The sequence below is a fragment of the Chionomys nivalis genome, chromosome 10 (genome assembly GCF_950005125.1).
Source record: "Chionomys nivalis chromosome 10, mChiNiv1.1, whole genome shotgun sequence".
Classification (NCBI taxonomy): domain Eukaryota; kingdom Metazoa; phylum Chordata; class Mammalia; order Rodentia; family Cricetidae; genus Chionomys; species Chionomys nivalis.
Window position 1 is genome coordinate 61,723,224 of NC_080095.1, and position 25,308 is coordinate 61,748,531.

A 25,308-nucleotide genomic window follows, 5' to 3' on the forward strand; every position below is an offset into this window, starting at 1 on the left:
GCAGTTGTGAGGTTGGACTCAAACCTGGGGCCTGTGCAAGAGCACCCAGTATTTTTAACCCTTAAGCCAATATTCTTAACCACTGAGCCACCATCTCTCCAGCCTCAAATGCTTTACTTTTGAATCACTGAATTATTGGTACAGGTAAAAAGATTAATTTATGGAACCATGTTTATGTGAAACTGGCTGATTTTACTATTATCAATGCCAAACAAGAATTTAAATCAATTAAAAATTTATTTGATTAAACATAAAGTTACTTTTACATTTGTCTACAACCATGGTGAACATATTCCTGGTATAAAGACACAGTCTTTTAAGTTTTAAGATATCCCCAACTATAAGATTACATATATAAAACTACCATAATTATGGATGAGGTAATCAAAGTAAAATATACTATCCAGAATAAAATAAAATGGAAATAATTTACTCATAAGATTCATATTTAAATCATCTTTATTTACAAAATACTATCCTGAGAATTATAATTCCATTAAGCTCCAAGTTGAGCAAAAATATAATCATATAAGTAACAGCCATTACTTGAACTGAAAATGAGAAGAAAATGACTGTGTAGACCAATATCACCATCAGGTCTTGGGTGTTTCTGGAGGTTTAGCTGCAGGTTCCTTTGAAGGTGGAATCAAGTCTGGCCGGAGCTCACTCCTACTTTCAGGATGTGGGGGTGGGGGGAAGAACCCAGCTCTTGGGGGAAGGTAAGGTGGAAAGCCCCTTGGTGGTGGTGGTGGTGGTGGTGCGAACACATTTCTCCCTGTTCAAAGAGATTAGTGAAGCACAGTGTGAGCTGAAACCCCATACTGCACACCTGCCACACCACGAGCGCCAGCAGCTATTCTGTTCCTCAGACACTCACACCAGAATATCTCATCTCACAAACTAATTCTGACCCTGAAAAATGTACTACTTCGACTACACAGGATTAATATCATTAATTTCAGGTATGTTTGTCCAATCTTCGCAGTTACATAGATCTCAATACACTCAGAATTTACTTTTGGTTTTTTAAGATAGGGTTTCTCTGTAGCTGTGGAGCCTGTCCTAAAACTAGCTCTTGTAGACCAGACTGGCCTTGAACTCGAGAGATCCACCTGCCTCTGCCTCCCTAGTGCTGGGATTAAAGGCGTGTGTCCTCACCACCACCTGGCTCAAGATTTACTTTAAAACAGGTTTTCAATGTAGTCAAATTTTTGGTGATTCTGATGGAATATTCTACTAAAAACATTATCTGTAATGCCAAGGACCACCTTAAAACTTACCAAATACTCAACTGATTTACCTAGAACTTTAAAACCAGAGGTGAGATCAGAGAGCAGCTACCCAGGACAACTAAGCTAGTTCCTGTCTAGTACTTGAAAACATGATTTACTATGTAGAAATCTGTGGTTCCAAAAGATAAAGTGTGCTGTAAAAGCAATGAATTGCTTTTATTTTAAAATGTAAGGGAATGAAAGAATTTCAATAAATTTGACAAAATATAATCTTAGATTTTAAATAAATACAATCAGCTGGGACTATTTATGAAAAAGACTAAAATATAAGTAATTATTTTAAGCAATGACCACAATAACTTTTCTACCAAATGAAATAACATAATTTTAGTCTTAAAACTGCTTGTAAATTCAGGGATTTTCTGAACTATCACAATACAGATAAAATTCAAAATCTGCTAAAGTGGATCAAGGGAGAGCCTTGGCTTCCTTTGTGGCTGGACTGTAACCTGTGAGCCATCTAATCCTTTTCTACTGGTTCTGGTCAGTGTTTATCACAGCAACAGAAAGCAAAGCTGAAGAAAAGCACAGATAAATGTTGACACATATATGGATTTTTTAAAAAGCCAACCTGGGAATAGAGGTGGTGGTGGGCCAGGGAAGTTCCTTGGTGGAAAATAATCTCGAGGTGCTGCATAGATGTTCCCTGGAGGAGGTGGAGGAAAAGGGGGAGCCCTTCTCACGAACTGGCTCCTTGGATCCACTGGAAACAATGGGGCTCTGACTGGAAGAAATGGTGGAGGAACAAAGCCACGGCCAGCTGCTTCACATTCATCAGGACGAGAAGAATCAGGCACAGTTGAGTTCTGTAACAGATTGACAATCAGCAGTCAGTAAAGCCGCTCGGTTCACAGCTCCTTTCCCAGGGGCGCCAGACACAGAAGAAAGGGGCATATGCAAAAGCCGACCATGACATTCTGGAAGGTGGGAGACCAGGTCAGGTTTCCATACTGGCCTATGAGCCGCTTGTTCACTATCTTTAAGTGTTTGTACTAACAACAGAAAACTTTAAGGATAGCAGCAATAGTCTACCTAGCTCATCCTAAAACACAAGTACAGTTCAAGCATAGCAATTTTTAGACATTTTAAAAAATAGTTTTATCAAATATACATACAAGAAAATGTTAAGATACTGATACCAAATCAATGTTATATTTTAAAACTAAAATATTTTAAGATTCAAATAAAATTTCAAGGAAGAAAAAAAATCTGTTCAGCTAGGAAAGAAGCTGTAAAGTCATCTAAAAGTTGTACTTTTTTTAAAAAGTGGGAGCTATCAGGTTTCTTTCTCTTGTTTTTTTTTTCTATTTGTTTGACATGTATGGGTGTTTGCCTGCACACATACCATATACAGTCAGTGTTCTCAATAGATAGAATAGGGCTTCAGATTCCTTGAGACTGGAGTTAAGAAGGGTTGTGAGCGACCACGGTGCTGGGAATCAAACCCAGGTCCTCTAGGAGAGCAGCCACTGCTCTTGACCTGTAAGCCATTTCTCCAGTTCATTCTTGGGTTTTTGAGAGAAGATCTCCTCATGTGGCCTACACTGGCTTTGAATTCACAGTCCTCCTGCCTCAGCCTGCCAAAATGCCAGGGTTACATGCATCATCAACACCTGGCTGCAACTTGTATTATTTTCCCACAGGTTACAGCCAGAAATGGAACACTGTTAATGCTACGTAGGAATGTGGTTTATTAGTATCCTGGAAGTAGAGTAGCTCTGTCCTTATTCTACTAAAACCAAGAAACTGGATATAGAACCAAGAAACTGGATATAGAGAGATACATGGGTAGAGTTCAATTTTCAATACTTACACCAGTATCATCTTTGGTATCATTTTTACTGGATTCCATTTTTGAGGGTACTGGCCCATCTAGACAGAAAAATAAAAGCAGAAAAACTCATGAATTCTCACTTAATTGGTAGACCATTCCCAGATACCAATGACACTGGCATGTTCCACTGCCCTTGCTGGACAGGAGAACAACTTGGCACGAATACAACAGTAGTCCATAGCACGATCCAAAAGCAGCCTGCGGGCTGAGGAAAGTTCAACAGAACAGACATTCTTCTGCAGTGTCGTAATGACCTTTCCAGCTGGGTCCTAGGCGATCTTGCTGCAGCAGCCTCCTGAGTGCACAACTTGGGAGTCAGCACCCCGCTTCCTGTCTTTTCTTTTGCCCCCTTTCCCTCAGTACACAATATATACTTTTATGAAAGTACCCTTATAGAACATCTCAACAAGGGCACAATGAAAATTTAAATTGATTTTCTGAATCATATTCTTTCTTAATGTTATGTTCTTTGATAGCTACAGTACAACTTCAGTGGATAGTTGACTGGTAGTTGAAGAGGTCCTGACAAACAGATTAAATCTACTAAATATGAAATAATTAAATGAGATAACTGATTGAGAACATGAACTCAAATTATTTTGCTGATCGTCTTTTACACATACATTGATATTTGCTGCCTAATATCCTTGACTGCTAACCAGGATATATGTAAATGGACCAAAAACAATGAGAAGTTAGCTCTGGAACAGAGTAAAGTTTATATCATAGGGAGATACAGTAAACCCTTACTATGGTACTAAAACTAACCTTCAACACATGTATTAGATGACATACCTATAATATGAGACAAAAAAGCACTGGAGAGATGGTTCAGTGGTTAAGAGTACTGGCTGCTTTTCCACAGAACCTGTGTTCAATTCCCAACACCTATATAGCAGCTCACAACTATCTGTAACTCCAGTTCCAGGGGATCTGATGCCCTGTTCTGGCTTCCCCAGGAATCAGGTATGCATGTGATGCACAGAAATAAATGCAGGCAAAACACCCATACACATAATATAAAAATAAACTGTTTTAAAAAATAAAAAAGATAACAAGAAATACAAACACAGCCAGGCAGTGGTGGTGCATGCCTTTAATCCCAGCACTCAAGAGGTAGAGGCAGATGGATCTCTGTGAGTTCGAGGCCAGCCTGGTCTACAAGAGCTAGTTCCAGGACAGACAGGATTACACAGAGAAACCCTGTCTCGAAAGAGAGAGAGAGAGAGAGAGAGAGAGAGAGAGAGAGAGAGAGAGAGAGAGAGAGAGAGAGAGAGAGAGAAACAAGAAATTTAGGAAAGATATTTTGTCCTTAAAAAGCAGTCTGGGGCCAGGCAATGGTGGTACACACCTTTAGTCCTAGCACTCAAGAGGCAGAGACAGAAGGATGTCTGTGAGTTCAAGGCCAGCGTGGTGTACAGATTAAGTTCCAGGATAGGTTCCAAAGCTACACAAAGAAATCCTGCCTCAAAAAATGAAGGAAAAAAACAGCGCAATCTGGGATAGCAATTATATTAGCCTTTTTTCAATTCCCAGTCCTCTACACTAACACAACTAACTATTTAATCACAGGCATATGTATGCTCAAACGCATGTGCGTGTGTGTGCACGCGCGCACACACACATTTTTTTTCTTACCCATTTTATCCAAAGAAGGCATATTATAACTTCTGAGTTCTGCTGGTCCAGAGAGTCTACCGGAATTAGAATAAAATCTATCTTGCTTTTGTAAAGACGGATCAGAATATGGTTGACCTAGAAAATTTTTAGGATATTTTCATTATGGTAAACATAAGTCCAGTTTACTTGTGCTTATAGTGACTTCAGCATTTCTCTGAATCCAAAAATTAAAGACAAAACCTGTGACCTATGTTTTGTCTTTGATATTGGTAGGCACTAGTCAACAATTTGAGAAAAGTTAATTACTTTGCCTTTGTATTAAACAGCAAACATATTTTGATGCATCAGAATTTGAAAGCTTCAATTACGGCATAGATATAAGCTAAATCTACAAATAAAATGCAAAAACAAGATACCTTAGGATATGTGAAAACAGAATTCAGTTAAGTTCATTTCACCTTCAAATTAATAACAGCACCTCAAGGAAACCACATCAACATGTCAGGGAAAACGCTGAGAAGAGCCTGCCAGCAATAAGGAAAAGCAGAGCAGAAAATCTGGCCAACAGTTACATCTCTCACCACAGCAGAGAGTAAGCCAGAAATCATCTGTGGTCAGATTTTCACTAGCTTCAGAATTTGGGGTTTAGACCACACTGAAGGAAAGATCCGGCTAAACAGGCGAAGCGAAGGTTCAGCTCAGATGAAGGACGGCTGCACAAACACAAGTTTGGACGCGAACTCAAAAGCAAAGGCTTCTACAGCCACCCTCATTTAGAATAACAAAATGGGGACTCGTAATTCTTTGTGGGACTTAACAAGGTGGTGATGGCAGGAGGTATAGCATGAACAGATCAACTCCAGAGACAGACAAAGACGGTGAACTGTGTGGCTTATGAGGCGTATCTTGGAAGTTTTCTGCAAACATGACAGAGCTAGATAGGAAGGAACCTCAATTGAGAGAAAACACCTTCAAAAGATCAGGCTGAAGGCATTTCTTAATTAGTGATTAGTTGGGGGGGAGCAGCCCATGGTGGATGGTGCTATCCTTGGGCAGGTGGTCCTGGGTTCTATAAGAAAGCAGGCTGAGCAAGCCATGGGGAGCAAGCCAGTAAGCAGCACCCCTCCATAGCCTCTGGATCAGCCACTCTCCAGGTCCCTGCACTGCTTGAATTCCTATCCCGACTTTCTTCAGTGATGGACTACAATGTCGAAGTATAAGTCAAATAAATCCTTTCCTTAACAAGTTGCTCTTGGTCATGGTGTTTGTTAACAGCAACAGTAACCTTACTGCCCTACTACAGACAGCAGCAAACAGTGCCAAATTGACTTCATGGCCTCACTAGGCAGGGGTGAACTCTCGTGAACTCAGTAACGGCTGTCTCTCCTCATCTGATTTAAGCTCATGGGACTCCCCTGAAACATCTCTCCTCCACAAAGCCAAGGAAACCACCTAGATGAAACAGAGTCATGGAGAGAAGGACATCTAATGAGCTCCCAGGAGGAAGGATGTGACTAAGGAAAGTTCCAAAACTTCGGAATAGAAGGTTCATTTACACCACCTTTCAGATCTTAGCAAAGAGCCGTCTCAAAGGACCAGAACTTGTCCCATGTAGCAGAGGGCTAAGAGAAAGCCTTCTATCTAAAACAGACTGCCCCCTTTTTCTTCAAACATGGGATTAATTAGACATAAGGATGAAATGGAGAAACTCATCCTTAATCAGGTCTCAAGATGCCACATTAGTATTTTGCTTCTAATGTTCACCAAAATATCAGAAACTCAGTTTATTCTTTCACAAAACGTACACATTTTGCCCTCCACTGTCAAAAAGTAAGCTGTTCCTTAGATCCAAGGCCTAACAGACGGCAGGAGCTAAGCAGTGCAATGCATGCTGTCAGAGTGGAATGGCTATAGAGAAATCCGTAAATACAGCGTGGCTGATTTTTTAAACATTCATTTATTTTGTGTATATGTGTGTGCAGATGCTGGCGTAATTGAGCAGGTTCAAAAGATGGCCTTCACGAGTCAGCTTTTTCTCCCACCATGTGGGTTCTGAAGACTGAACTTAGATTGTCAGGCCTATTGGCAAGCATCCTTTCTTCCTGAGCCATCTCACTGACCATGTGGTTGGTGGTTTTGGTTTTCTTTTTGTTTGTTTATTTGTTTGTTTTTGAGAACATGTCACCATTACAAGGGGCCTGGTACAACTGTCCTTTCCCTGTGAATGCCCAACTGGAGTTTATCTGAGGTGCTTCCGTGATGAGACCATTGACTATTGAATGTTTAAAAAAATCAGCCACATTATATTTACTGATTTCTATTACCACAAGACAAGGCTGTCCACTCTCTGCATATCTAGTCAATATTGTACTTGAAGTTCTAGACAGAGCAATAAGACAATTAAAGGAGATCAAGGGAATACAAATTGGAAAAGAAAAAGTCAAAGTATCACCATTTGCAGATGATAAGATAAATAAGCAACCCCAAAAATTCTACCAGGGAACTCCTACAGCTAATAAACACCTTCAATAAAGTGGATGGATACAAGATTAACACAAAAGAAAAAAAAGAATGAAAGAAAAAAAAAGAAATAAATAACCCTCCTATATACGAACAAAAAATGGGCTGATAAAGAAATCAGGGAAATAACACCCTTCACAGTAGCTACAAATAATGTAACATATCTTGGGGTAATTCTAGTCAAGGAAGAGAAAGACCTGTATGACAAGAATTTCAAGTCTTTGAAGAAAGTGAAGAAGATACCAGAAGACAGAAAGATCTCCCATGCTCATGATCAGTAGGATTAATGTAAAAATGGTCATCTTATTAACAGTAATTTACAGTTTCAATGAAATCTTCATCAAAATCCCAACACAATTCTTTATAGACCTTGAAAGAACAATACTCAATTTCACATGGAAAAACAAAAGACTCAGGGTAGCTAAAACAATCCTGTACAGTAAAAAGAATCTCCGGAGGTATCACCACCCCTGGTTTCAAGCTGTACTACAGAACTATAGTAATAAACTAAGACACCAACCAAATGGGGCTGGAGAGATGGCTCAGTAGTTATGAGCACTGGCTACTCTTCCAGAGGACCTGGGTTCAATTGCCAGCACCCACATGGTAGCTCATAACTGTCTGAATTCCAGTTCAAGGGGGCTGGCATCCTCAACAGACATACACGCAGGCAAAAGGCCAATGCAAATAAAAATAAATCTAAAAGAGATATAGAGACACACCAACCAATGACTGGTCCAGCTTGAGACCTGTGGCACAAAAGGGATCACCCCTGACACTATCTGGAGAGCCAGGATCCAGAGGCTGGATAGCCCAGAGACCTACGATAGAACCTAGGATAGAATCAAACACAACCAGCAGGAAAAAAGTCTATGAAATGATTCCTAATGATACTCTGCTATACTCATAGACTAGAGCATAGCATAGTCATCATCAGAGAAGCTTCATCCACCAACCGATGGGAGCAGATGCAGAGACCTACAGCCAAACAGTAGGTGGAGCTCAGAGGGGGTCAAGGACATCACACACAAACTCACAAAATCAACTAATCAGGGCTCACAGGGGCTCACAGAGACTGAACGGATGATCAGGAAGCCTGTATGTTCTTATAGAACTCTTAACAGTGCGAGTGGGGATGTCTCTGACTCTTTTACCTACTTTTGGGACCCTTTTCCTCCTACTGGGTGGCCTTGACCAGCCTTAATATGAGGGGAGGTGCCTAGTCTTAGTGTAATTTATATTCCCTGTTTGGTTGATATCCCTGGGAGGCCTGCCCTTTTCTGAATGGAGGAGGTATGGATCTGGGGGAGAGGAAAGGTATGAAGGATCTGGGAGGAGAGCAAGCAGGGGAAACTGTAATTGGTATGTAATTTATGAAAGAAGCATAAATAAAAAAAGTAGTAGTTGTATTCTAAATTCAACCAGCCACAACCAATGTGAGAAAAGCCCAGGAAACAGCTGTGACAAGCTGGACAGCACATGTAGCAAGAGGCTCAGCTCAGGACCTAAGTGGGAGAAAATCGGCCTCCGGAGCGTACGACTTGCTGTTCGCAGCTGCAGTCTGAGAACCTAAAGCTCTGGGACTGTACCTGGCACCCACAGACACATCCTCCTGTGGTGGTTTGGATAGGAATAGCCCCCAGAGACTCATGTTTGGATGCTTGGCCGTAGGGAGTGGCGCTTTTAGGATGCATGGCCTTGTTGGTGTCATGGTGGGAGGGAGCTTTGAGATCTCCTATGCCCAAGCTACTCCCAGTGTGGCACACAGTCTCCTGTTGCCTGCAGATCAAGATATAAAACTCTCACCTCCTTCTCCAATACCCTGTCTACCTGCATGCCACCATGCCTCCTGCCACATAAAGGATGAACTAAACCTCTGAAACTAAGCCAGCCCCAATTAAATCTTTTCCTATATACGAGATGCCGTGGTCATGGTATCTCTTCACGGCAATAGAAACCCCAACTCCCAAGTAGGAGACACCTGCCAGCCAGAAATACGGTCACTCCAGGGAGGATGAGCTGGGTAATCTCAAGAAAGGTGGGAGAACCTGCTCAGGATGCAGGAGGATTGCTCAGAGTTCAAGCAGCAGTGACAAACAATTTTAACAATTATATTTGTAAACACACACTTTTTTTTAACCCCTCAAGATACGTAATTAAATTCTGGGTAAGAAATGCTTGCTAAGATGACAATGAAAATTTTTACTGCTGTAGTTCTACATCGCTGCACTGTTCAGATTTTCAAAAATAAGCATGTATTATTTGTATAAGCAGTAATAACAATTGGGAAAACTTCCTATAATGTGAACAGTGACCTCATAATACTCTTTTTTCTAAACAATATCACAATTTTTAAAATAGAGAACACATATGGCCCTCTTTCCATCACTGTATCCCAAACACATGATGTTTTGCAATTTTGAACAGTGACTGTTGTCTTCACACACCTGGTGGAGGGGCCATCACCCTTCGGCCGTGTTCCCACGGAGGTGACAGGGAGCTGTCAGAAGGTGCTCTGGGGGCATCATATACCCTGTCATAGTTTGAATCTCCTCTTTCAATATTCATCTGATGGTCCAGAAAATTCTCAGGGCCTCGTGAGCCTAATTAAAGAAAACCCAGATCTGTATTATCTCAAAAAGTGTCACAAAAGACCACTGTCAAAATCAAGATGCTTTTTAAAAAGTGAATATAAATTCAAACAAAGCTTCCCTGAAATACATTTGATTATGTTTCTACCAAAATCATTTCCAAGAAATGGGAAAAATAATTTTGCAATGTGTATGAACAAATACTTGCTTGCAGGCTAGAAAAATAGATTAGAAATTAGAGTATTTGCTTAATTAACAGATGGCTCTGAGATCAACCTACAGCACAAAATAAATAAATATCCAACAACAATTACCTATAAATTTATCCTTAAGGATTACCACCATCATTAAATTATAATTATATCTATAATTATAGCTAATAAATACCAAGTCTGAAAAACACGGTATAGAAGAAAGAAAACTGTAAAGACTTATACTAAGCAAAACTATAAGATAAATAAAAGATAAGGTTTTTGTTGCTTAGGCATGATTTCTGTCAGTCATCATAGGGGCTGCACTACTGTATCAACGACCTACTACTAACCAAGTAGCTCCAGACAACAAGAATTCTGTGAATGCAGTAATTCTATCCAACAATGATTATATATTCTGGTAAATCCCCACATCTTTCCTCCGAATCAGTTCATGAGAAGAAGGCTGGGAAGGGAGAATGCTCAGGAGCCCACAGGCCTTCGTGAGAGAGGCAAAGATTCTCCTCATCACTTGCAGCCAAGGGACTAGCAGGTGGACGCCGCAAACCTGAAAACACGAATGCTAAAAGGGTTTTAAGAACTAGATGTTTACAATTCACTCAATAAAAATAAATTTCTTTCCTCATACACAATATTATTCAAGCTTTCAAATTTCAAGATAATAAGAGGAAGGAGAAAGAGCTGCTCTGCCCTTTCATTGCTCATAGGAAACTTGGTCCCAATAAAGTTTTTAGATCTGTTGGTAACTTACCAAGAATTTCTGTAGCTTTTTAATAGACAGGAAACAACCTTGCAAATAATCTGAACACACTGTCACTTAAAAGCAATTAGAGAGAAGAGGAAAGTACTTAAACAGGAAAGGAGAAAGGAAAGGTAATTTCTGTGATAATTTCAGACATTCATTGGACTACAAGCAATCCTTGACTTATACAATTCAAGTTCCAGTGAGTTAGTTTAGTCAATTAAACACTATTTCTAGGGTACTGTGTTTCAGTTATGGATAGCTACTACCCATGTGTGCTGTGCAAAATTGATATGTGATAAAACTGTACAGAATCAGAAATCACAAAGCACAATGGCAAATACTTGTGGCTGGCCTTAACTGCATTTATATTGGTATGTAACACGATATGACATGCATTTCTTACTATCGGTCCAAGTGTAAAAGGTGGTGGCAAGGGGATTGGCTGACAGCACTAAGCCCAAATCTTAAGCACACATGTAAATTTAAACACTTAACCCCTTTCTGGAGTGTTCCATACAACCCCCCTAGGACTCCATGTCTGACATAGTTACTTTCCCTAGAAGTTTCCAGTTCAGAACCAACACAAGCAAAGCTCTTTCTGAGGTGAAGCAGGCTGGCAGGTGTGGAAACAGCTCCGCACGGAGCAAACTGAGGAGCAAGAAGATAACAAGAGGAAACAGACTGAGCTCTCCTTCACCTCAGTATCCAGTACTGGGCACCTGGGAACCTGGTATTCTCACAAAGAACACAATTTTACATGATTTACAATGGCCTTAGATTTAGCTGAAGAATACAGTTTGCCTGAGAGACTCTAGAGTAAGTAGACTCAAGTGTAAAATATTAATGTTTGGTTTATCTTGCTGGGGGTTTTGTTTTTAACATTTTTTTTAGCTTTTTTTTTTTTTTTTTTTTTTTTTTGGTTTTTCGAGACAGGGTTTCTCTGTGGTTTTTTGGAGCCTGTCCTGGAACTAGTTCTTGTAGACCAGGCTGGTCTCGAACTCACAGAGATCCGCCTGCCTCTGCCTCCCGAGTGCTGGGATTAAAGGCGTGCGCCACCACCGCCCGGCTTTTTGTGCATTAATGTTTTGCCATGGGAAGCTTCAAGACCCCTGGAACTGGAGTTACAGACAGCTGTGAGCTGTCATGTGAGTGCTGGGAGTTGAACTTGGGTCCTCTGGAAGAGCAGTCAGCAATCTTCACGGCTGAGCCATCCATCCAGCCCTAGTTTGCTGGGGGTTTTTTTGGTTTTATTTATTTATTTATTTATTTATTTATTTATTTATTTATTTATTTATTTATTTATTAAAGATTTCTGCCTCCACCGCCTCCCATTTCCCTCCCCCTCCCTGCTGGTTTTTTTTTTGAGTCTCACATTTCGTTTGTTACATCGCTTACATAAATGGTTAGAGACATTTCATTAGCAGGTCCTGTACTTAACACAGCTACAGAAATACAGAAACAGCAAGGTAATTATGGGAGCAATGCAGGCAACCCCGGCATAGTCTCTCAAAGCATCAGCAAGAGTTAGGATGCCTGAAAAGGCCCCATGTAAACTCCGCCTAGTAGAGCACTCTGACTTCCTTCATGATTAAAAAGGAGGGGTAGGGGCTTTCATGTTATGATTTACTATTTTTTTTTAAAAAGTTACTGAATTAAATATATACATATAAAAGTCTACAGTCTGATCCTATTTCATCAAAATGCATTTTATGTTGGTTATACTGCTCTATCTTACATATTCTTTAAAAGGTTTTATGTAGTATAATATAATTTTGAAACATAAACATTGATTCCTCATTATCCAATATAGGCTGAGTACTCCTTACTGGAAATTCACGGCGCCATAAGTGTTTGTAATTTTAAATTTGTGTGTGCGTGTGTGTGTGCACGTGTGCACATGTGCACGCATGCTTATAGACCTTAAGGATGGAACATCACAAATCCAAAATCTGCAATATGAAATGCTTCAAAATTCACAACTTTTTGAGTGTTACAGCCAAAGTGTCTGCCATTCAAAGCACTCAGGATTTCTGAGTTTTCAGAGCTGGGATGGCCACCTGCCTTAACCTGTACACAAGAAAAAAACAGCAGAAGAGTGTACTATGGAGAGTTTTTCTTTGTTTTTGAGGCAGAATCTTACTATGCAGCTCTGAATGGCCTGGAACTCACTATGCAGACCAGGCTGGCCTCAAACTCACAGAGGTCCTCCTGCTTCTGCCTCCTAACTGATGGAATTAAAGGTGTGAGCCACCATATCTGGCCCAAGATTCTTTACCCAGTTAAAAAAAATAAGTAAATCTATGGTAAGTGCAAGGAATGCTTGTACTTTCCAAATGTCTAGTTACAGATTATTTTAAAGGTAAGTTGAGATGAAAATGTAAAGGAAGGAAGAAATTTAGAGTAATAAAAATGTTTAAACCATATACCTCTTCCTCCTCCCCCAGGAAGTGAAGGTGAGAGTCTGAGTGGACCCTCCAACAACGTTGGAGGAGAGAGAAAAGCTCTCGTTTCAGATGAAGGTCTGCCCAATGGTGAGGGACCAAATGGGGAGTGCTCTGGAATAATTAAAACAGCAGATGTCAATGCATACAAGTGAGCTGTACCATAAAGTCAGAATCCATTCAACAGCTGTCATCGGGTCATCCTATGTCAGCTTGTCTTGTCTGTGCCCTCAAGACTACACAGATTTAAATAGACATTTAGTCAATTAAAATCATAGTTGTATATATAAATACCTTGAATTCTGTCAGCTTTACACCTATATACAGTGTTCTGACTTTTTTAAGGTTTTACTTCATTTGTGTGTCTATGTGTGGGGTTTTTACATGTAAGAAAGCAGCAATGGCCTAAAAGGCCAGAGGCATTGGATTCCCTAGAGCTGAAGATTACAGGAATCACGAGCTACTCGATATGGGTGCTAGGAACTAAACTCAGGTCCTCTGCAAGAGCAGTATGTGCTCTTAACAGCTGCCCCACCTCTTCAGCCCTGAGAGAGTTCTGATTTTTTAAAATGTGAGGGTAGTAAGGTCTGTGTTAAATGTCACTTATTTTTATCTGTGCAATGCTAAGGGCAGGCTACAAGCTCTAGAAAAATGTTAAGTGGTTAAATAAACACAAATCAAGACATGTTGTATATAAAAACCAACCAACAAACAAAAGAACCACAAACAAAACCAAACCATTAGTTACTGTAAGTAACCACACAAGCTAAACAAAGGATGCTGGCGATGCTTAGGAGTTACTGAAAGATTTAGGGAGCATGAAGTTAGCTTCCTTTTTTTGTTTGCTCATTTTTTATGTTGCTGTTTTATTTTGTTTTTTGAAACGGTATCATATAGCACTAGCTGGCCTCAACTGGATATGTAGACCTGACTGGTCTTTAAACTCACAATGATTAGCCTGTCCTTGACTCAGACTAGGATTAAAGGTGTCTGCCACTATGCACAGATGATGTGGGAATTTGGTGACCATGTACTTCCCGCTATTTCAACCAGGAAGGTTTACAACATGGAAGCTCTTGATTTAAATCAGAGTCAGTTCAAGTTCAACCATGAAATGTTTCAGTTAAGTCTTTTTTTTTTTTTTTTTTTTTTTTGGTTTTCTTGAAACAAAGTTTCTCTTTATATAGCCTTGGCTCTCCTGGAACTTGCTCTGTAGGCAGACTGGCCTCAAGATCTGCCTGCCTCTGCCCCCAAGTGCTGGGATTAAAGGTGTCCCACTACCACTGCCCAGCTAAAAGTCAGATTTTGAAAAGGAAGTAAATACATAAAATACTCTGAAGAATGAGAAATTACTTTGAATTTTACAAGTTAAACAATCAGATATTATCATGCATCCAATAAATTTGTCTGTAATCCAGATAACCAAGAGCCCTGCTATTTTACAAATGTAATCATTCTCAAATTGTGACTACGCTTCCAAAGGTAAAAATTCAGCAACAAAAAGAACTTAAACACCAGGGAATTCACACTTGAGTAAGTCTTATAAAGTATGTACCTGTTACACCCAAAGGGTTTACAAAAAGATTAAAGCATGGTTTACCCTCCCAGAGAATCCTGATTTGAATTTAAGCAAAAATTCTGCCTATACACTTGGCACACTCCAAGCTTTGCTACTACTTGATTGAAGTCAATGATCTGATATTTTAAAATGTAAGACACATTTACATTTAATGAAAGTTGACTCTCAAAAATGATTTGCTGAATTCCAGAGGTTATTAAAGATAGATTCTACCTACCAAGATTTCATTTCATAACTATAGGACCTTAATTCCACTTCAACTAAAATCACTCTGAAAATGCTTAGCTGTTTGGAGATCATTAAAATGTTCAGTAATGAATCTGCAGAGGGCTAACTGCACCTTTGAGGGCTAACCTCCCTGGGATGATTAGAATCATCAGCTGTGAACTACGACTGTCCTAACTAAGAATTTGAGTAGCTACGTTATGTTAATTCTCACTTTATTCAAGCAAATTTCAAAGTATTGTTAATATGTAAATAGTCACTGCTATTCCGCTTAAGTACTTCTCACTCATTCTCCCAGAGTCAGCTACGGGTACCTTATTAAGAGCATTGGGCAGCTCAAGGAGTTGACAGCACTAAGTACCTGTCATGACATTTCAGTGAGAAAGGAGATACCAATCACTTTCATTACTGCTAGAAAAACAAAACCCAGAAACCCAAGCCCAGAGTTAATCAAACAGTTTCAAACAGGATCTTCACTACAAAATCCAAAATATCGTAGGTGAAAATGTTAACTTACACTAAAGTAAACTATATACATAATATATATATATGGATATACAATATGTATTTTAAACAAGGGTTAAAAAAAGACTACCTCTGCCAAATGCTGTATTTGGAACATCAAGTGCATAAGGATCTTTTTCTAAAAGTTCAAGTTTAAATTCTGTCTCAGTTAATCTGCAAACAAAGAACAAACATCGCTACGTTACTCACCCGAAGGAAACACCACATTTTAAGCAAAGGCCACTTCCAAAGTAGCTCCTCTCACAAGCTCTACAACTGCTAGAGAGAAAGGCCTACCATTGATCTGCCCAGATACTTTTCCACGGTTCCCACACTTCCTGGGGAGACTGGCTTCTCATTAGAGGTACTGATGTTTAAAACTGCATGCCTCTAAATCAAGACTTTAATGGGTGCTGTCTCTCCGAGTCCACATTTCTGAAGTAGAACAGCCAAAATAAACTAGTGCAAATGTGTCAGTTTATAACCATGGAACCTGAGGCAGGGACTGTGCTAAATGAAAAGGCCAGGCTACAGCACAGAACTGCTCTAAGTTACCTACACTTCCCCTTGTAAAACTGGAAATCCCATTAGCTGATATGACCACCTTATCTCTAAACTTTGTATCTTTTACTGTTACATTTTTAAACGAACGTGGTTTAGTTCCTGATTCTTAAACTGAAATAAAACAACTATCTGACTTGAATTTCTGAGCTTCAAGTTGGAAGACAGAAACTGGCTTTTAATGATGCTAAAAGCAGAGTTTGGCAAGCAAGGGTAACAGTCTACGAGATGCTACCACCGCACATAAAACCATTTACTCTTCCCATTTATTGTACACTTTTATTCTTTCTTTTACTTTACTACTTCACAGCAACACCCAACAACAAACTAGGGCTGAGACAGTAAACACTTTCTCTACCTAGTGATGAAGAACACAGATACTCTAAGCATCATTGTGTCAGAAAGAAAGCCTTTCTTTTGCCCATGTTTTTTCTCCACTCATACTGGTTTAATTTTTTTTCAGTGACACTTTTTACAGTGTAACCTGTAAAAGCTTCTTTAAGGTGTCCCTGTAGTAGCCTAAGGTAAGTATTTCAAACAAACAAAAAACCAAAAACTTCAAACCTGCTAAAACCAACAATATTTCATAGCAGATTATGTGGATTTACTACAAACCTTTTAAAATTTAACCTTACACAAGCATTATATAATGAAGAAATTCTTTGAAGCTTTTAAAGTATCCCCATGAATACTTACTTTTGTCTATTGTAAGCATTTTCTTTCCTTAAGTCATTGAGATTTCTTTCAAAAATTCGAGCTGCCAGCTTGAAGAAAATAATACATTTTGAAACTATATCTATATAGTTAAACTTAAAGACAAGAGCAGTACAAATATCAGCATGATGGCATGTAATATCACAACCAAAAACAGACATGAGTCGATATAAAACACTTTAAATTGAGAGAATTATTCAAAAAGGGAATGAACATAAAGCTGGAGTTTAATTGGCACATGCTAATATAGATTGCTACTAAAATGCAAAGTCTGGGCCTAAAGTTATTTAGTGATGTAAATATCCAATCCTAAGAGGCATGATGGCAGTCAATGGCAATGGATGGTCATTATGCCCAGAATTCTGGAAAACTACAAAAGTCTAAAACAGCTTCACAGGATGCCAGTATAGTTTATATTTTTAATAACTTAAATACAGTCGGTGAATCTTGCACATCTATTAAGTATAAAACAATGTGCAAACACTAAATAGTTTTAATGTGTATGCACACGTGCGGCTGCGAGTGCAAGTGTTTGTGGTGTGTGTATATTTGTTAGGAGCGTGAGCACCATGCCCAGCTTAGTTATAATAAATACCAAGAACATGCAATATTCCCAAATAATCATTAACAAAGGCAAAACATATGGTGCTGTACATGCTTCCCAGCCATTCTGTGGACTCCACAGATTAGATGCAGCATATATGAAACATTAGATCAAATGCAGGAAGTGAGCTTACCATACACAGGTAGACAAAGAACAACATTGTACAACCATTTACAAATCAAAGGAACAACTACTAGGTAGACCATACACAAGTAGACAAGAACTAACATTCTATAACTATTTAGAAATCAAAAGAACTCAACTTTCAAATTTGCTTTCACTTAAAACTGTGAAACACACATGAGAATTGATTTTAGTCAATGAATAAACTAAACATTCACAGAAAAAATAGTCTAAATATATTTTAATACTATCAAAAAGGAATTTTTTTGGCCGGGCAGTGGTGGTGCTCACCTTTACTCCCAGCTCTCAGGAGGCAGAGGCAGATGGCTCTCTGACTATGTGTAACATGATTTCATCACTGATAAAATTAATAAAATCAATAGAGTGATTATTTTTTAAAAACTACCTGTATTTTTATCTAATCTACAATGAGTAATATATTTCCTGAAAGGAATTTGACAAAAGGGCTTTAGGAGAACTTAAAACTTACCCAATTATCATGTGCTTTCTTCTCATGAGAAATAACCTAAAAAATATTAAATTAGATTTATTCCTAAATAAAATTATTAAAATTATTCCTAAATAAAAACATTCATTCCCACCACTAATATTTAGGGCACAACCCATAAACTCTAACTGCCCAGGAATCTCTGAAGCAGAACAAGCATTTTGAAAGCATACTCTCACGTATACGATGATCTGCTCTACTCAACTGTTAAACAAAAACTGAATGGAAATTTCTTTAATGCTGACAAACCTCATGTGATGATCAACTATGAGAGTTTCCAAGGAACAGATAACAAGCACAACATGGGACTGCAGTGGTGATGGGCATTATCTGGGCTACGTAATCCTCATTCCCAAAGAAAGGAAAGTCTTGGAATTCTTGGATTTCAGCATCTTTGGTTCCCTGGGAATCTTTCACAGGTTTATGAAACACCTCAGAAGGGATGGAAGCTACAGTCCTGCAGCCACTCTAGAGAGTCAGGGTGTTCTCACTGTGTGCACAGTGGTCACAGAGACCTGTCCTTGAAGAGAATGGACTGCAGCCACTCTAGAGTCAGAATGCTCTCGCTGTGTCCACAGCAGTCACACGTACCTGTCCTTGAAGAGAATGGACTGTTTTCTCCAGCTCTTCTTCGAGATCCTTGGCGCGCTGTCTATAAGGAACAAGTGGTAACACATAAGGAATGAGAGCACATGGCTGCAAGAATACAAACAGAGTGTTCTACCTTAAGTATAGCCCCGAGACTCATCTGTCGATGCTGACAGATTTTAAAGAGCATCTTTCCCTCCCCTAATTCTAACCTCAGCTAACCCTTGTGAGCACTACCACTTGAGTGGGGCTCAAACAGCATCACAAAGGACTTATATGATCCTCAAGGCTTCAGCCAGCCTGGTCTCGACCCCAGTTATAATCTTCCTATCTCTCCATCCTAAGTGAAGGAGTCACGGGCAATGCCACCATGCCTGATCTTCAGGTTTTCATTTTCAGGACAAGGAATCCCGCAAGATTAACTAAGATCCTGTAATCTTGACAGAGTCCCAAGGAAGAATCTATTTTACTTTTTTTTGTTTTTCAAGACAGAGTTTCTTTGCGTAGTCCTGGCTGTCCTGGAACTCGTTCTGTAGACCAGGCTGGCCTCGAACTCACAGAGATCCTCCCAAGTGCTGGGATAAAAGGCATGTGCCATCACCGCCCGGCACAGAAGAGGAACTCTTAAAAGGTGAAAACATAACTAACTGTCTTTATGAGACAAAGAAAGCAATTTTTCCTTTTAGACAAAATGCAAGTTTACTCTTCCCTAGGTAAAGAGATGTTCTATCACAAACTGCTGCAGTGTGCTTCTTTTTAACAGACATTCTAGTGCCTCCTTATATCCACTGAGGACTGGATGCAGGATGCCCCTCTGTATGCTATGAATATGTTTTATTACCATTAGTTAATAAAGAAGCTGCTTTGGCCTATGGCAGGGCAGAATATAGGTAGGCAAGAAAACTGAACTGAATGCAGGGAGAAAGAAAGTGGAGTCAGGGAGACGCCATGTAGCTGCTGAAGGAGAAAGACTAGAACCTTAATGGTAAACCACAAGTCTCGTGGTAAAATACAAATTAGAAATGGGTTAACTTAAGATGTAAGAGCTAGCTAGGAATATGCCTGAACAGCTGGCCAAACAGTGTTATAATTAATATAATTTCTGCATGAATATTCAGGTCTGGGTAGCTGGGAAATGAATGTGGTCTCTGTTTACAGATTGAACCAAAAACCATAGCTAAGCATTTACTAAATGTTAAGTGTGCCTTGTTCACTTAGTGGCACACTTACTGAATGTCAATACTGTGTTCATTCTTCCCCATTTGAACAAAGCCCAATGAATAAGCTTTAATTAAACTGCTCTCCATTTCCTTCTTTGAGATAGGGTCTCATGTAGTCCAAGCTGACTTCAAACTCACTCTTAGCCAAGGTTGGCCCTGATCTTGTGATCATTCCATTCCACCTCCCAGTGCTACCACATAGCATTCATATTTACAAGCTTCTTAACATTAACATAAGATATGTCTATACTTTAAATATATATATATATATATATATATATATATATATAGTCCTTGAAAAGAAAACGTTTTCCTCTTTATATTTCCTGAATATCTGCAAAATACCAAGAAATTCAAATGCAAAGTAATGAAATAAAAATATGCCAATCCACTGGGTGGTGGAGGCACACACCTTCAATTACAATACACAGGCAGATGAATTTCTGAGTTCAAGGCCAGCCTGGTTTACAGAGTGAGTTCCAGGTTAGTCAGGGATACAGAAAGTAACCTTGTCTCAAAACAAACACAGAAACAAATGCCATTTTGTTACTGTTTCCTGCTGCTGAGCATCCCACAAGAAAGAGAACTTCATACCTGTAGGTCTCCAGCTCCTTGTTCGCATGGCTGATCTTCTCATCTACTTTGGAAAGTTTTTCCTCTTTCTCTAATCGGTAATTTTCCTCTACTGTCAATTTCCTTAAAACAAAAATATTTTATTTCTCTTTAAAGTATATAATAACTATAATCAACTACACTTTTAAAAACACATCAGAACCGGTGCAGCCCACAAAGCAATTTGCACACACCACTGCACAGACGGAGGGTAAATGCCAACAGATTAAAGGTTCAGAGGGTCGACAAGCTTTGACGGTGAGACAAACATGGGCCGCTCAAGGCACAGGATCCTGCCGTTTCCTATCTAGAACAAGGAGCACTGAACAAGACTGACTTGTGGAAGATAAAGGAATCAGTTTTACATACACCAGGCGGTTCCATCCAAAGACATCTCTCAGATTCCTTGACCCAGCTTGTCAGCATTAGTTTAAGGCGTTAATTTGATAAATGCTTAGAAGACATTAAGGAATTAAGGAATCTGCGAGGTAGCTTGGAAACTCCAACATCATTTACATTTTCTTCCAGACTTCAAGATGAAAGGACGTTCTTAAAAGTGAATGATGCAATCGAATTGAAAAGGTCCAATGATTACATGTTTAAGGCCCTGAACATGTAACAGACTGTAAAGCCACTTTCCGTGCCACCTGATGGAGTCACTGAACACGGCTCACCTGTGAAGCTTCATTTCATTTTCTTGGTACAGTTCAGTCAACACTTTGAGTTTCTGCTGAAGCTTCTGCTTCTCGTTTTCCAACCGCATGCCTTCTGACTCCAGAGATGCATTCTCAGACTCCAGACTTCTGATACGCTCTAGAGAAATGTTTGAAGTCATAAAGGTACAAAACTAAAGGAATTTTCATAAAAATAAAACCTATTAAAGACAGACAAGATAGGACATGCCCAAGGTGATACAACTGTAGACAATTACTACAGATAATAGCAAACTAAACTTTTTCCAGCAACAACAGAAAACTTGTGACATATTTTGTTTGTCTAATTGCTTTTCACTATTTTAACTGAGATGCTACATACGCTATTTTAAATTGTTAATATTATTAATATGAGGATCTCCTAAACCTTCAACAATCTAATGCTAGTATCTAATTTCCAACCTTGGAGGTAATAGCGCTGAAGGAAGGTTATGAGGCAGGTATTTCAACTCAGCATTCCCTATTTCACATACTAAATGTCTTACAACCTAATGAGAAGTCATCTTGGGAACTTGATGTTCAGGCTGGTGGACAGAGCCGAGTGGCAGAGCACTCGCTGGAACACACAAAGCACTGGGTTCAGTCTCCAGTACCATAGTAACCCAGTCTTCTGCTTAAACCAAAACTTACATATGTTGTCACTCAAGCTGGCGGATAACAGATTCTCATCTTCTAGCTCAGTGAGAGACAATGGCTCAAACAAGATCGAGACTGGAAAGAATAATGACTTTAACTTTATTTCAACTGCTCAACTACTTAATCACCCACAAAAATGGGGAGATGGCTCAGTCAGTAAGGCACTGGCCACACAAACATGAGGACCTGAGTTCGGGTCCCCAGCACTCACATAAAATACAGGTAACGAAATAAATGTAAGCCCTGTTACAGTGCTGAGAAAGCAAAAGTAGGATTCCTGGGACTCACTGGGCAGCTGTTCTAGCTAAAGCAACATGATCCAGGTTTAGTGAGACCCTTTCTCAACCAACAAAGTGAAAAGCAACTGAAGAAAACCCTGAACACAGATGAACACACACACATACACAAATGGAAATGAACAATTCTAAGTAATTGTGAATTCTGTATAAACCAGCACACCACTGTTTTTTAAAATCTCATTTCTCTTTCATTATAATTACTATAACACTAAACAGCACTAATATTAAGGGACCAAGAAGGGAACCTCAACTCTGACCTCCTCTAAAACATCCCAAAACATACGTGAGTCAATCTAACACAAGACAAGATGCACTAGGAAATCATAACCAACATGGAAAAGTTTAGTAATTATATGTAATGGTATGCAATTATTCTAAAATGCCGATGAACTAAACATACATAGCAAAAGAACAGTGTGAAAATATATTAACAGTAATGGTACATGTGCACAAAATCATGCATAGGGGTTTTCTGCAAAATTGTGCATCAGAAAAAAAATTGTCCATCTATGCTGTCACTTAGCAAAGAAACCAATGCTGGCTCTAAGAAGCTCTATTGTAACTGAATAATACTTAATACAAAGAAGCCTTACCAACGTGAGTTCTATAATCTGTATACACTCTAGTTATCGTCTTACTTTACAACTTTTCAAAATTAGTGTGTGTATGTGTGCACACTCATGGGCCTGCATGCTCAGGCAGGCAAAGGTCAGAGCACAACTAGCAGGGGTCAGTTCTCTCCTTCTACCGGGCACTGAATTTCGGTCATCAGCCACTACTGAAAATCAATTTCTCAATTGAAAAAACAACTGTAAAGAAAATTTTAAATTTGATACTTTTTATCATCTAAAACTATACCAAACATATACTACTGCACGGTGGCTTGAATGAAAATGGCACCACAGGCTCGTAGGGAGCAGCACTATTATGAGGTGTGACTTTGTTGGAGGAAGCTGCCACTGAGGCTCTTCCTGCTGCCTGCAGTTCTAGATGTAGAACGCATGGCTCTTTCTCCAGCACCATGTCTGCCTGTGTGTCACTATGACGACAATGGACACCTGTAAGATTGATCTTGGAACAAGTATGGTCTACTACTTTAAATTATGTATATAGTTTATTTACTGGCACCAAAACTTGGAACTGTAAGCCAGCCCCAATTAAATGTTTTCCTTATAAGAGTTGCCATGGTCATGGTGTCTCTTCACAGCATAGAAACCCTAACTCAGACGCACCATAATCCACAGCCCTACACGCTTTAAAAACTATTTCATAAACATAAGAGAAATGGAAATGCCTTTACCAACAACAGCAGAACTCTCAGTAATTTCATTCTCTTTAAGGAGAAAAGCCATTGAGAAAACCTTACCTGTAAGATTCTTTTTTATTTTCTCTACTTCAGATAATTGAGTGTAAATTTGGTTTCTTTCTCCTTCTAAGGCTTTTAAAGACACATTCAACTTTAAAGAAAGAAGAAAAAAGCAATAATCAGCTATAAAAGATACACACATCTCCCAATCCGCCCCACACTGCACTGCAGCTGTTTTCCCTCTGATGATGTCATGATAAACACACAGCCATTAGTGCAGTGCTAAAACAGCCTTCACACTACTCTATCAGGACTTCTCACTCAGGTTAGCCAACAACAGGGAGAAGGAATAAACCAGAAGAAAACAGAGCTATTATTTACTTCTAAAAATAGAGGATGGAGCCATTGGGGTAAGAAAATAATAAAACCTGGAGGAAAACACTGCACAGAGGAACTATGAGATAAAAACGCTAACATTTTAAAGCATCTGTAACTGAAGGAATGTGTGCAGAACTTAAACTTTTCTAAATTCTATAATTATGTGAATTTCTAAAGTTAACAGAAAAAAGCAATTGAAAAAGAAAGCTCTAGGGGTTGGAGAGACAGTTCAGTGGTTAAGGGCATTGGCTGCTCTTCCAGAAGACCCAGGTTCAATTCCCAGCACCCACATGGTAGCTCACAACTGTCTGTAACTCCAGTTTCAGAGAATATGACACCCTCACACAGACATACATGCTGGCAAAACACCAATGTAGAGAAAATAAATTAATCTAAAAAATAAAAAATTCTTTTTATTTTTTTTTTATTGAAAAAATTTCCACCTCCTCCCAGCCTCCCATTTCCCTCCCACTCCTCTCCCCCTCCCCCTACTCCTCTCCCCCTCCCTCTCCAGTCTGAAGAGCAGTCAGGGATCCCTGCCCTGTGGGAAGTCCAAGGTCTCCCCGCTCCATCCAGGTCTAGAAAGGTGAGCATCCAAACAGGCTAGGCTCCCACAAAGCCAGTACATGCAGTAGGATCAAAACCCAGTGCCATTGTCCTTGGCTTCTCATCAGCCAAAAATAGAAAATTCCAATCATTTCTCATATAACCTTATAAGGAAGCAATAAAAGCAATCTTTAAATTAGTTACTAAGGACAGACATATTTAATCCCTGCTTTAGGTCCTCCCCGTCATCTTTATATTTACAAAATAATACAAACCTTACTAGCATTAATCAATTCATCCAAAGCTCCCTTCAGCTGAATTCCTACAGCGAAAAATAAAACTATAATTATTGAGGATATCAAAATAAATGTATTAGTTCCTCAGCTAGTCTTACAACCCTCTTCTTGCCACAGTGAACAACTTGGGGCTGAGCTCAGCACCTCTTGCCTTTAATCCCAATACTCCAAAGCTAGACAAGGGCATTACCATGAGTTTGAGGCCAGACGGGAACTATACAGTGAATTTTGAGCCAGTTTGAGCTATGATGAGATACTGTCTCACCAAAACAGTAATCAAAATAAATTTAATAATTTGTATAAGGTAGAGTGACCTCCTCTCAGCAAACTAAACATTAAAAACAATCAAAGTACTACAGAGTCCCAACAAGAACTGAATAGTCCTATCTAAACACTGGCCACAGACTCAACTATGTTAGATGCTTACGGCATTACAGCATCCAAAGTAGTAGTGAACCATGGCTCAAAATTAAGCATAAATTCTAAAAGAAAACTGTTTCTTATATGATAAAGTAAAAATGAAAAACTAAAAATATAACAGTTCCCGTTATCTGTTTTAGGAGCAGTCTGTCCATCCGCCCGAAATGCCATGCACTCCACCACCTCATACAGCTGGACTCTCCAGTAGATCTTTCTTCAGC

The 25,308-nt window shown here is 39.3% G+C and overlaps 1 protein-coding gene across 9 annotated transcripts in view; it reads right to left on the bottom strand.

The window, feature by feature from the left end:
* Positions 1–218: 218 nt before the first annotated feature.
* Mia2 (MIA SH3 domain ER export factor 2) overlaps positions 219–25,308 on the bottom strand; it is a 70,057-nt gene continuing 44,967 nt past the window's right edge. For 7 of the 9 annotated variants that reach the window (XM_057782203.1, XM_057782200.1, XM_057782195.1 and 4 more), the window contains 14 exons: positions 24,647–24,693; positions 23,508–23,598; positions 21,168–21,306; positions 20,476–20,577; positions 18,665–18,725; positions 18,056–18,091; positions 16,821–16,888; positions 15,655–15,737; positions 13,241–13,369; positions 9,714–9,869; positions 4,765–4,881; positions 3,106–3,164; positions 1,864–2,098; positions 219–775 (listed from right to left, as the gene is read on the bottom strand). In XM_057782203.1, coding sequence (XP_057638186.1) covers positions 594–775; positions 1,864–2,098; positions 3,106–3,164; positions 4,765–4,881; positions 9,714–9,869; positions 13,241–13,369; positions 15,655–15,737; positions 16,821–16,888; positions 18,056–18,091; positions 18,665–18,725; positions 20,476–20,577; positions 21,168–21,306; positions 23,508–23,598; positions 24,647–24,693 — 1,505 coding nt within the window. In that variant the 3' untranslated portion in view covers positions 219–593. The remainder of the gene's footprint in view (positions 776–1,863; positions 2,099–3,105; positions 3,165–4,764; positions 4,882–9,713; positions 9,870–13,240; positions 13,370–15,654; positions 15,738–16,820; positions 16,889–18,055; positions 18,092–18,664; positions 18,726–20,475; positions 20,578–21,167; positions 21,307–23,507; positions 23,599–24,646; positions 24,694–25,308) is intronic. The other 2 variants (XM_057782202.1, XM_057782201.1) reach the window with 1 other exon arrangement.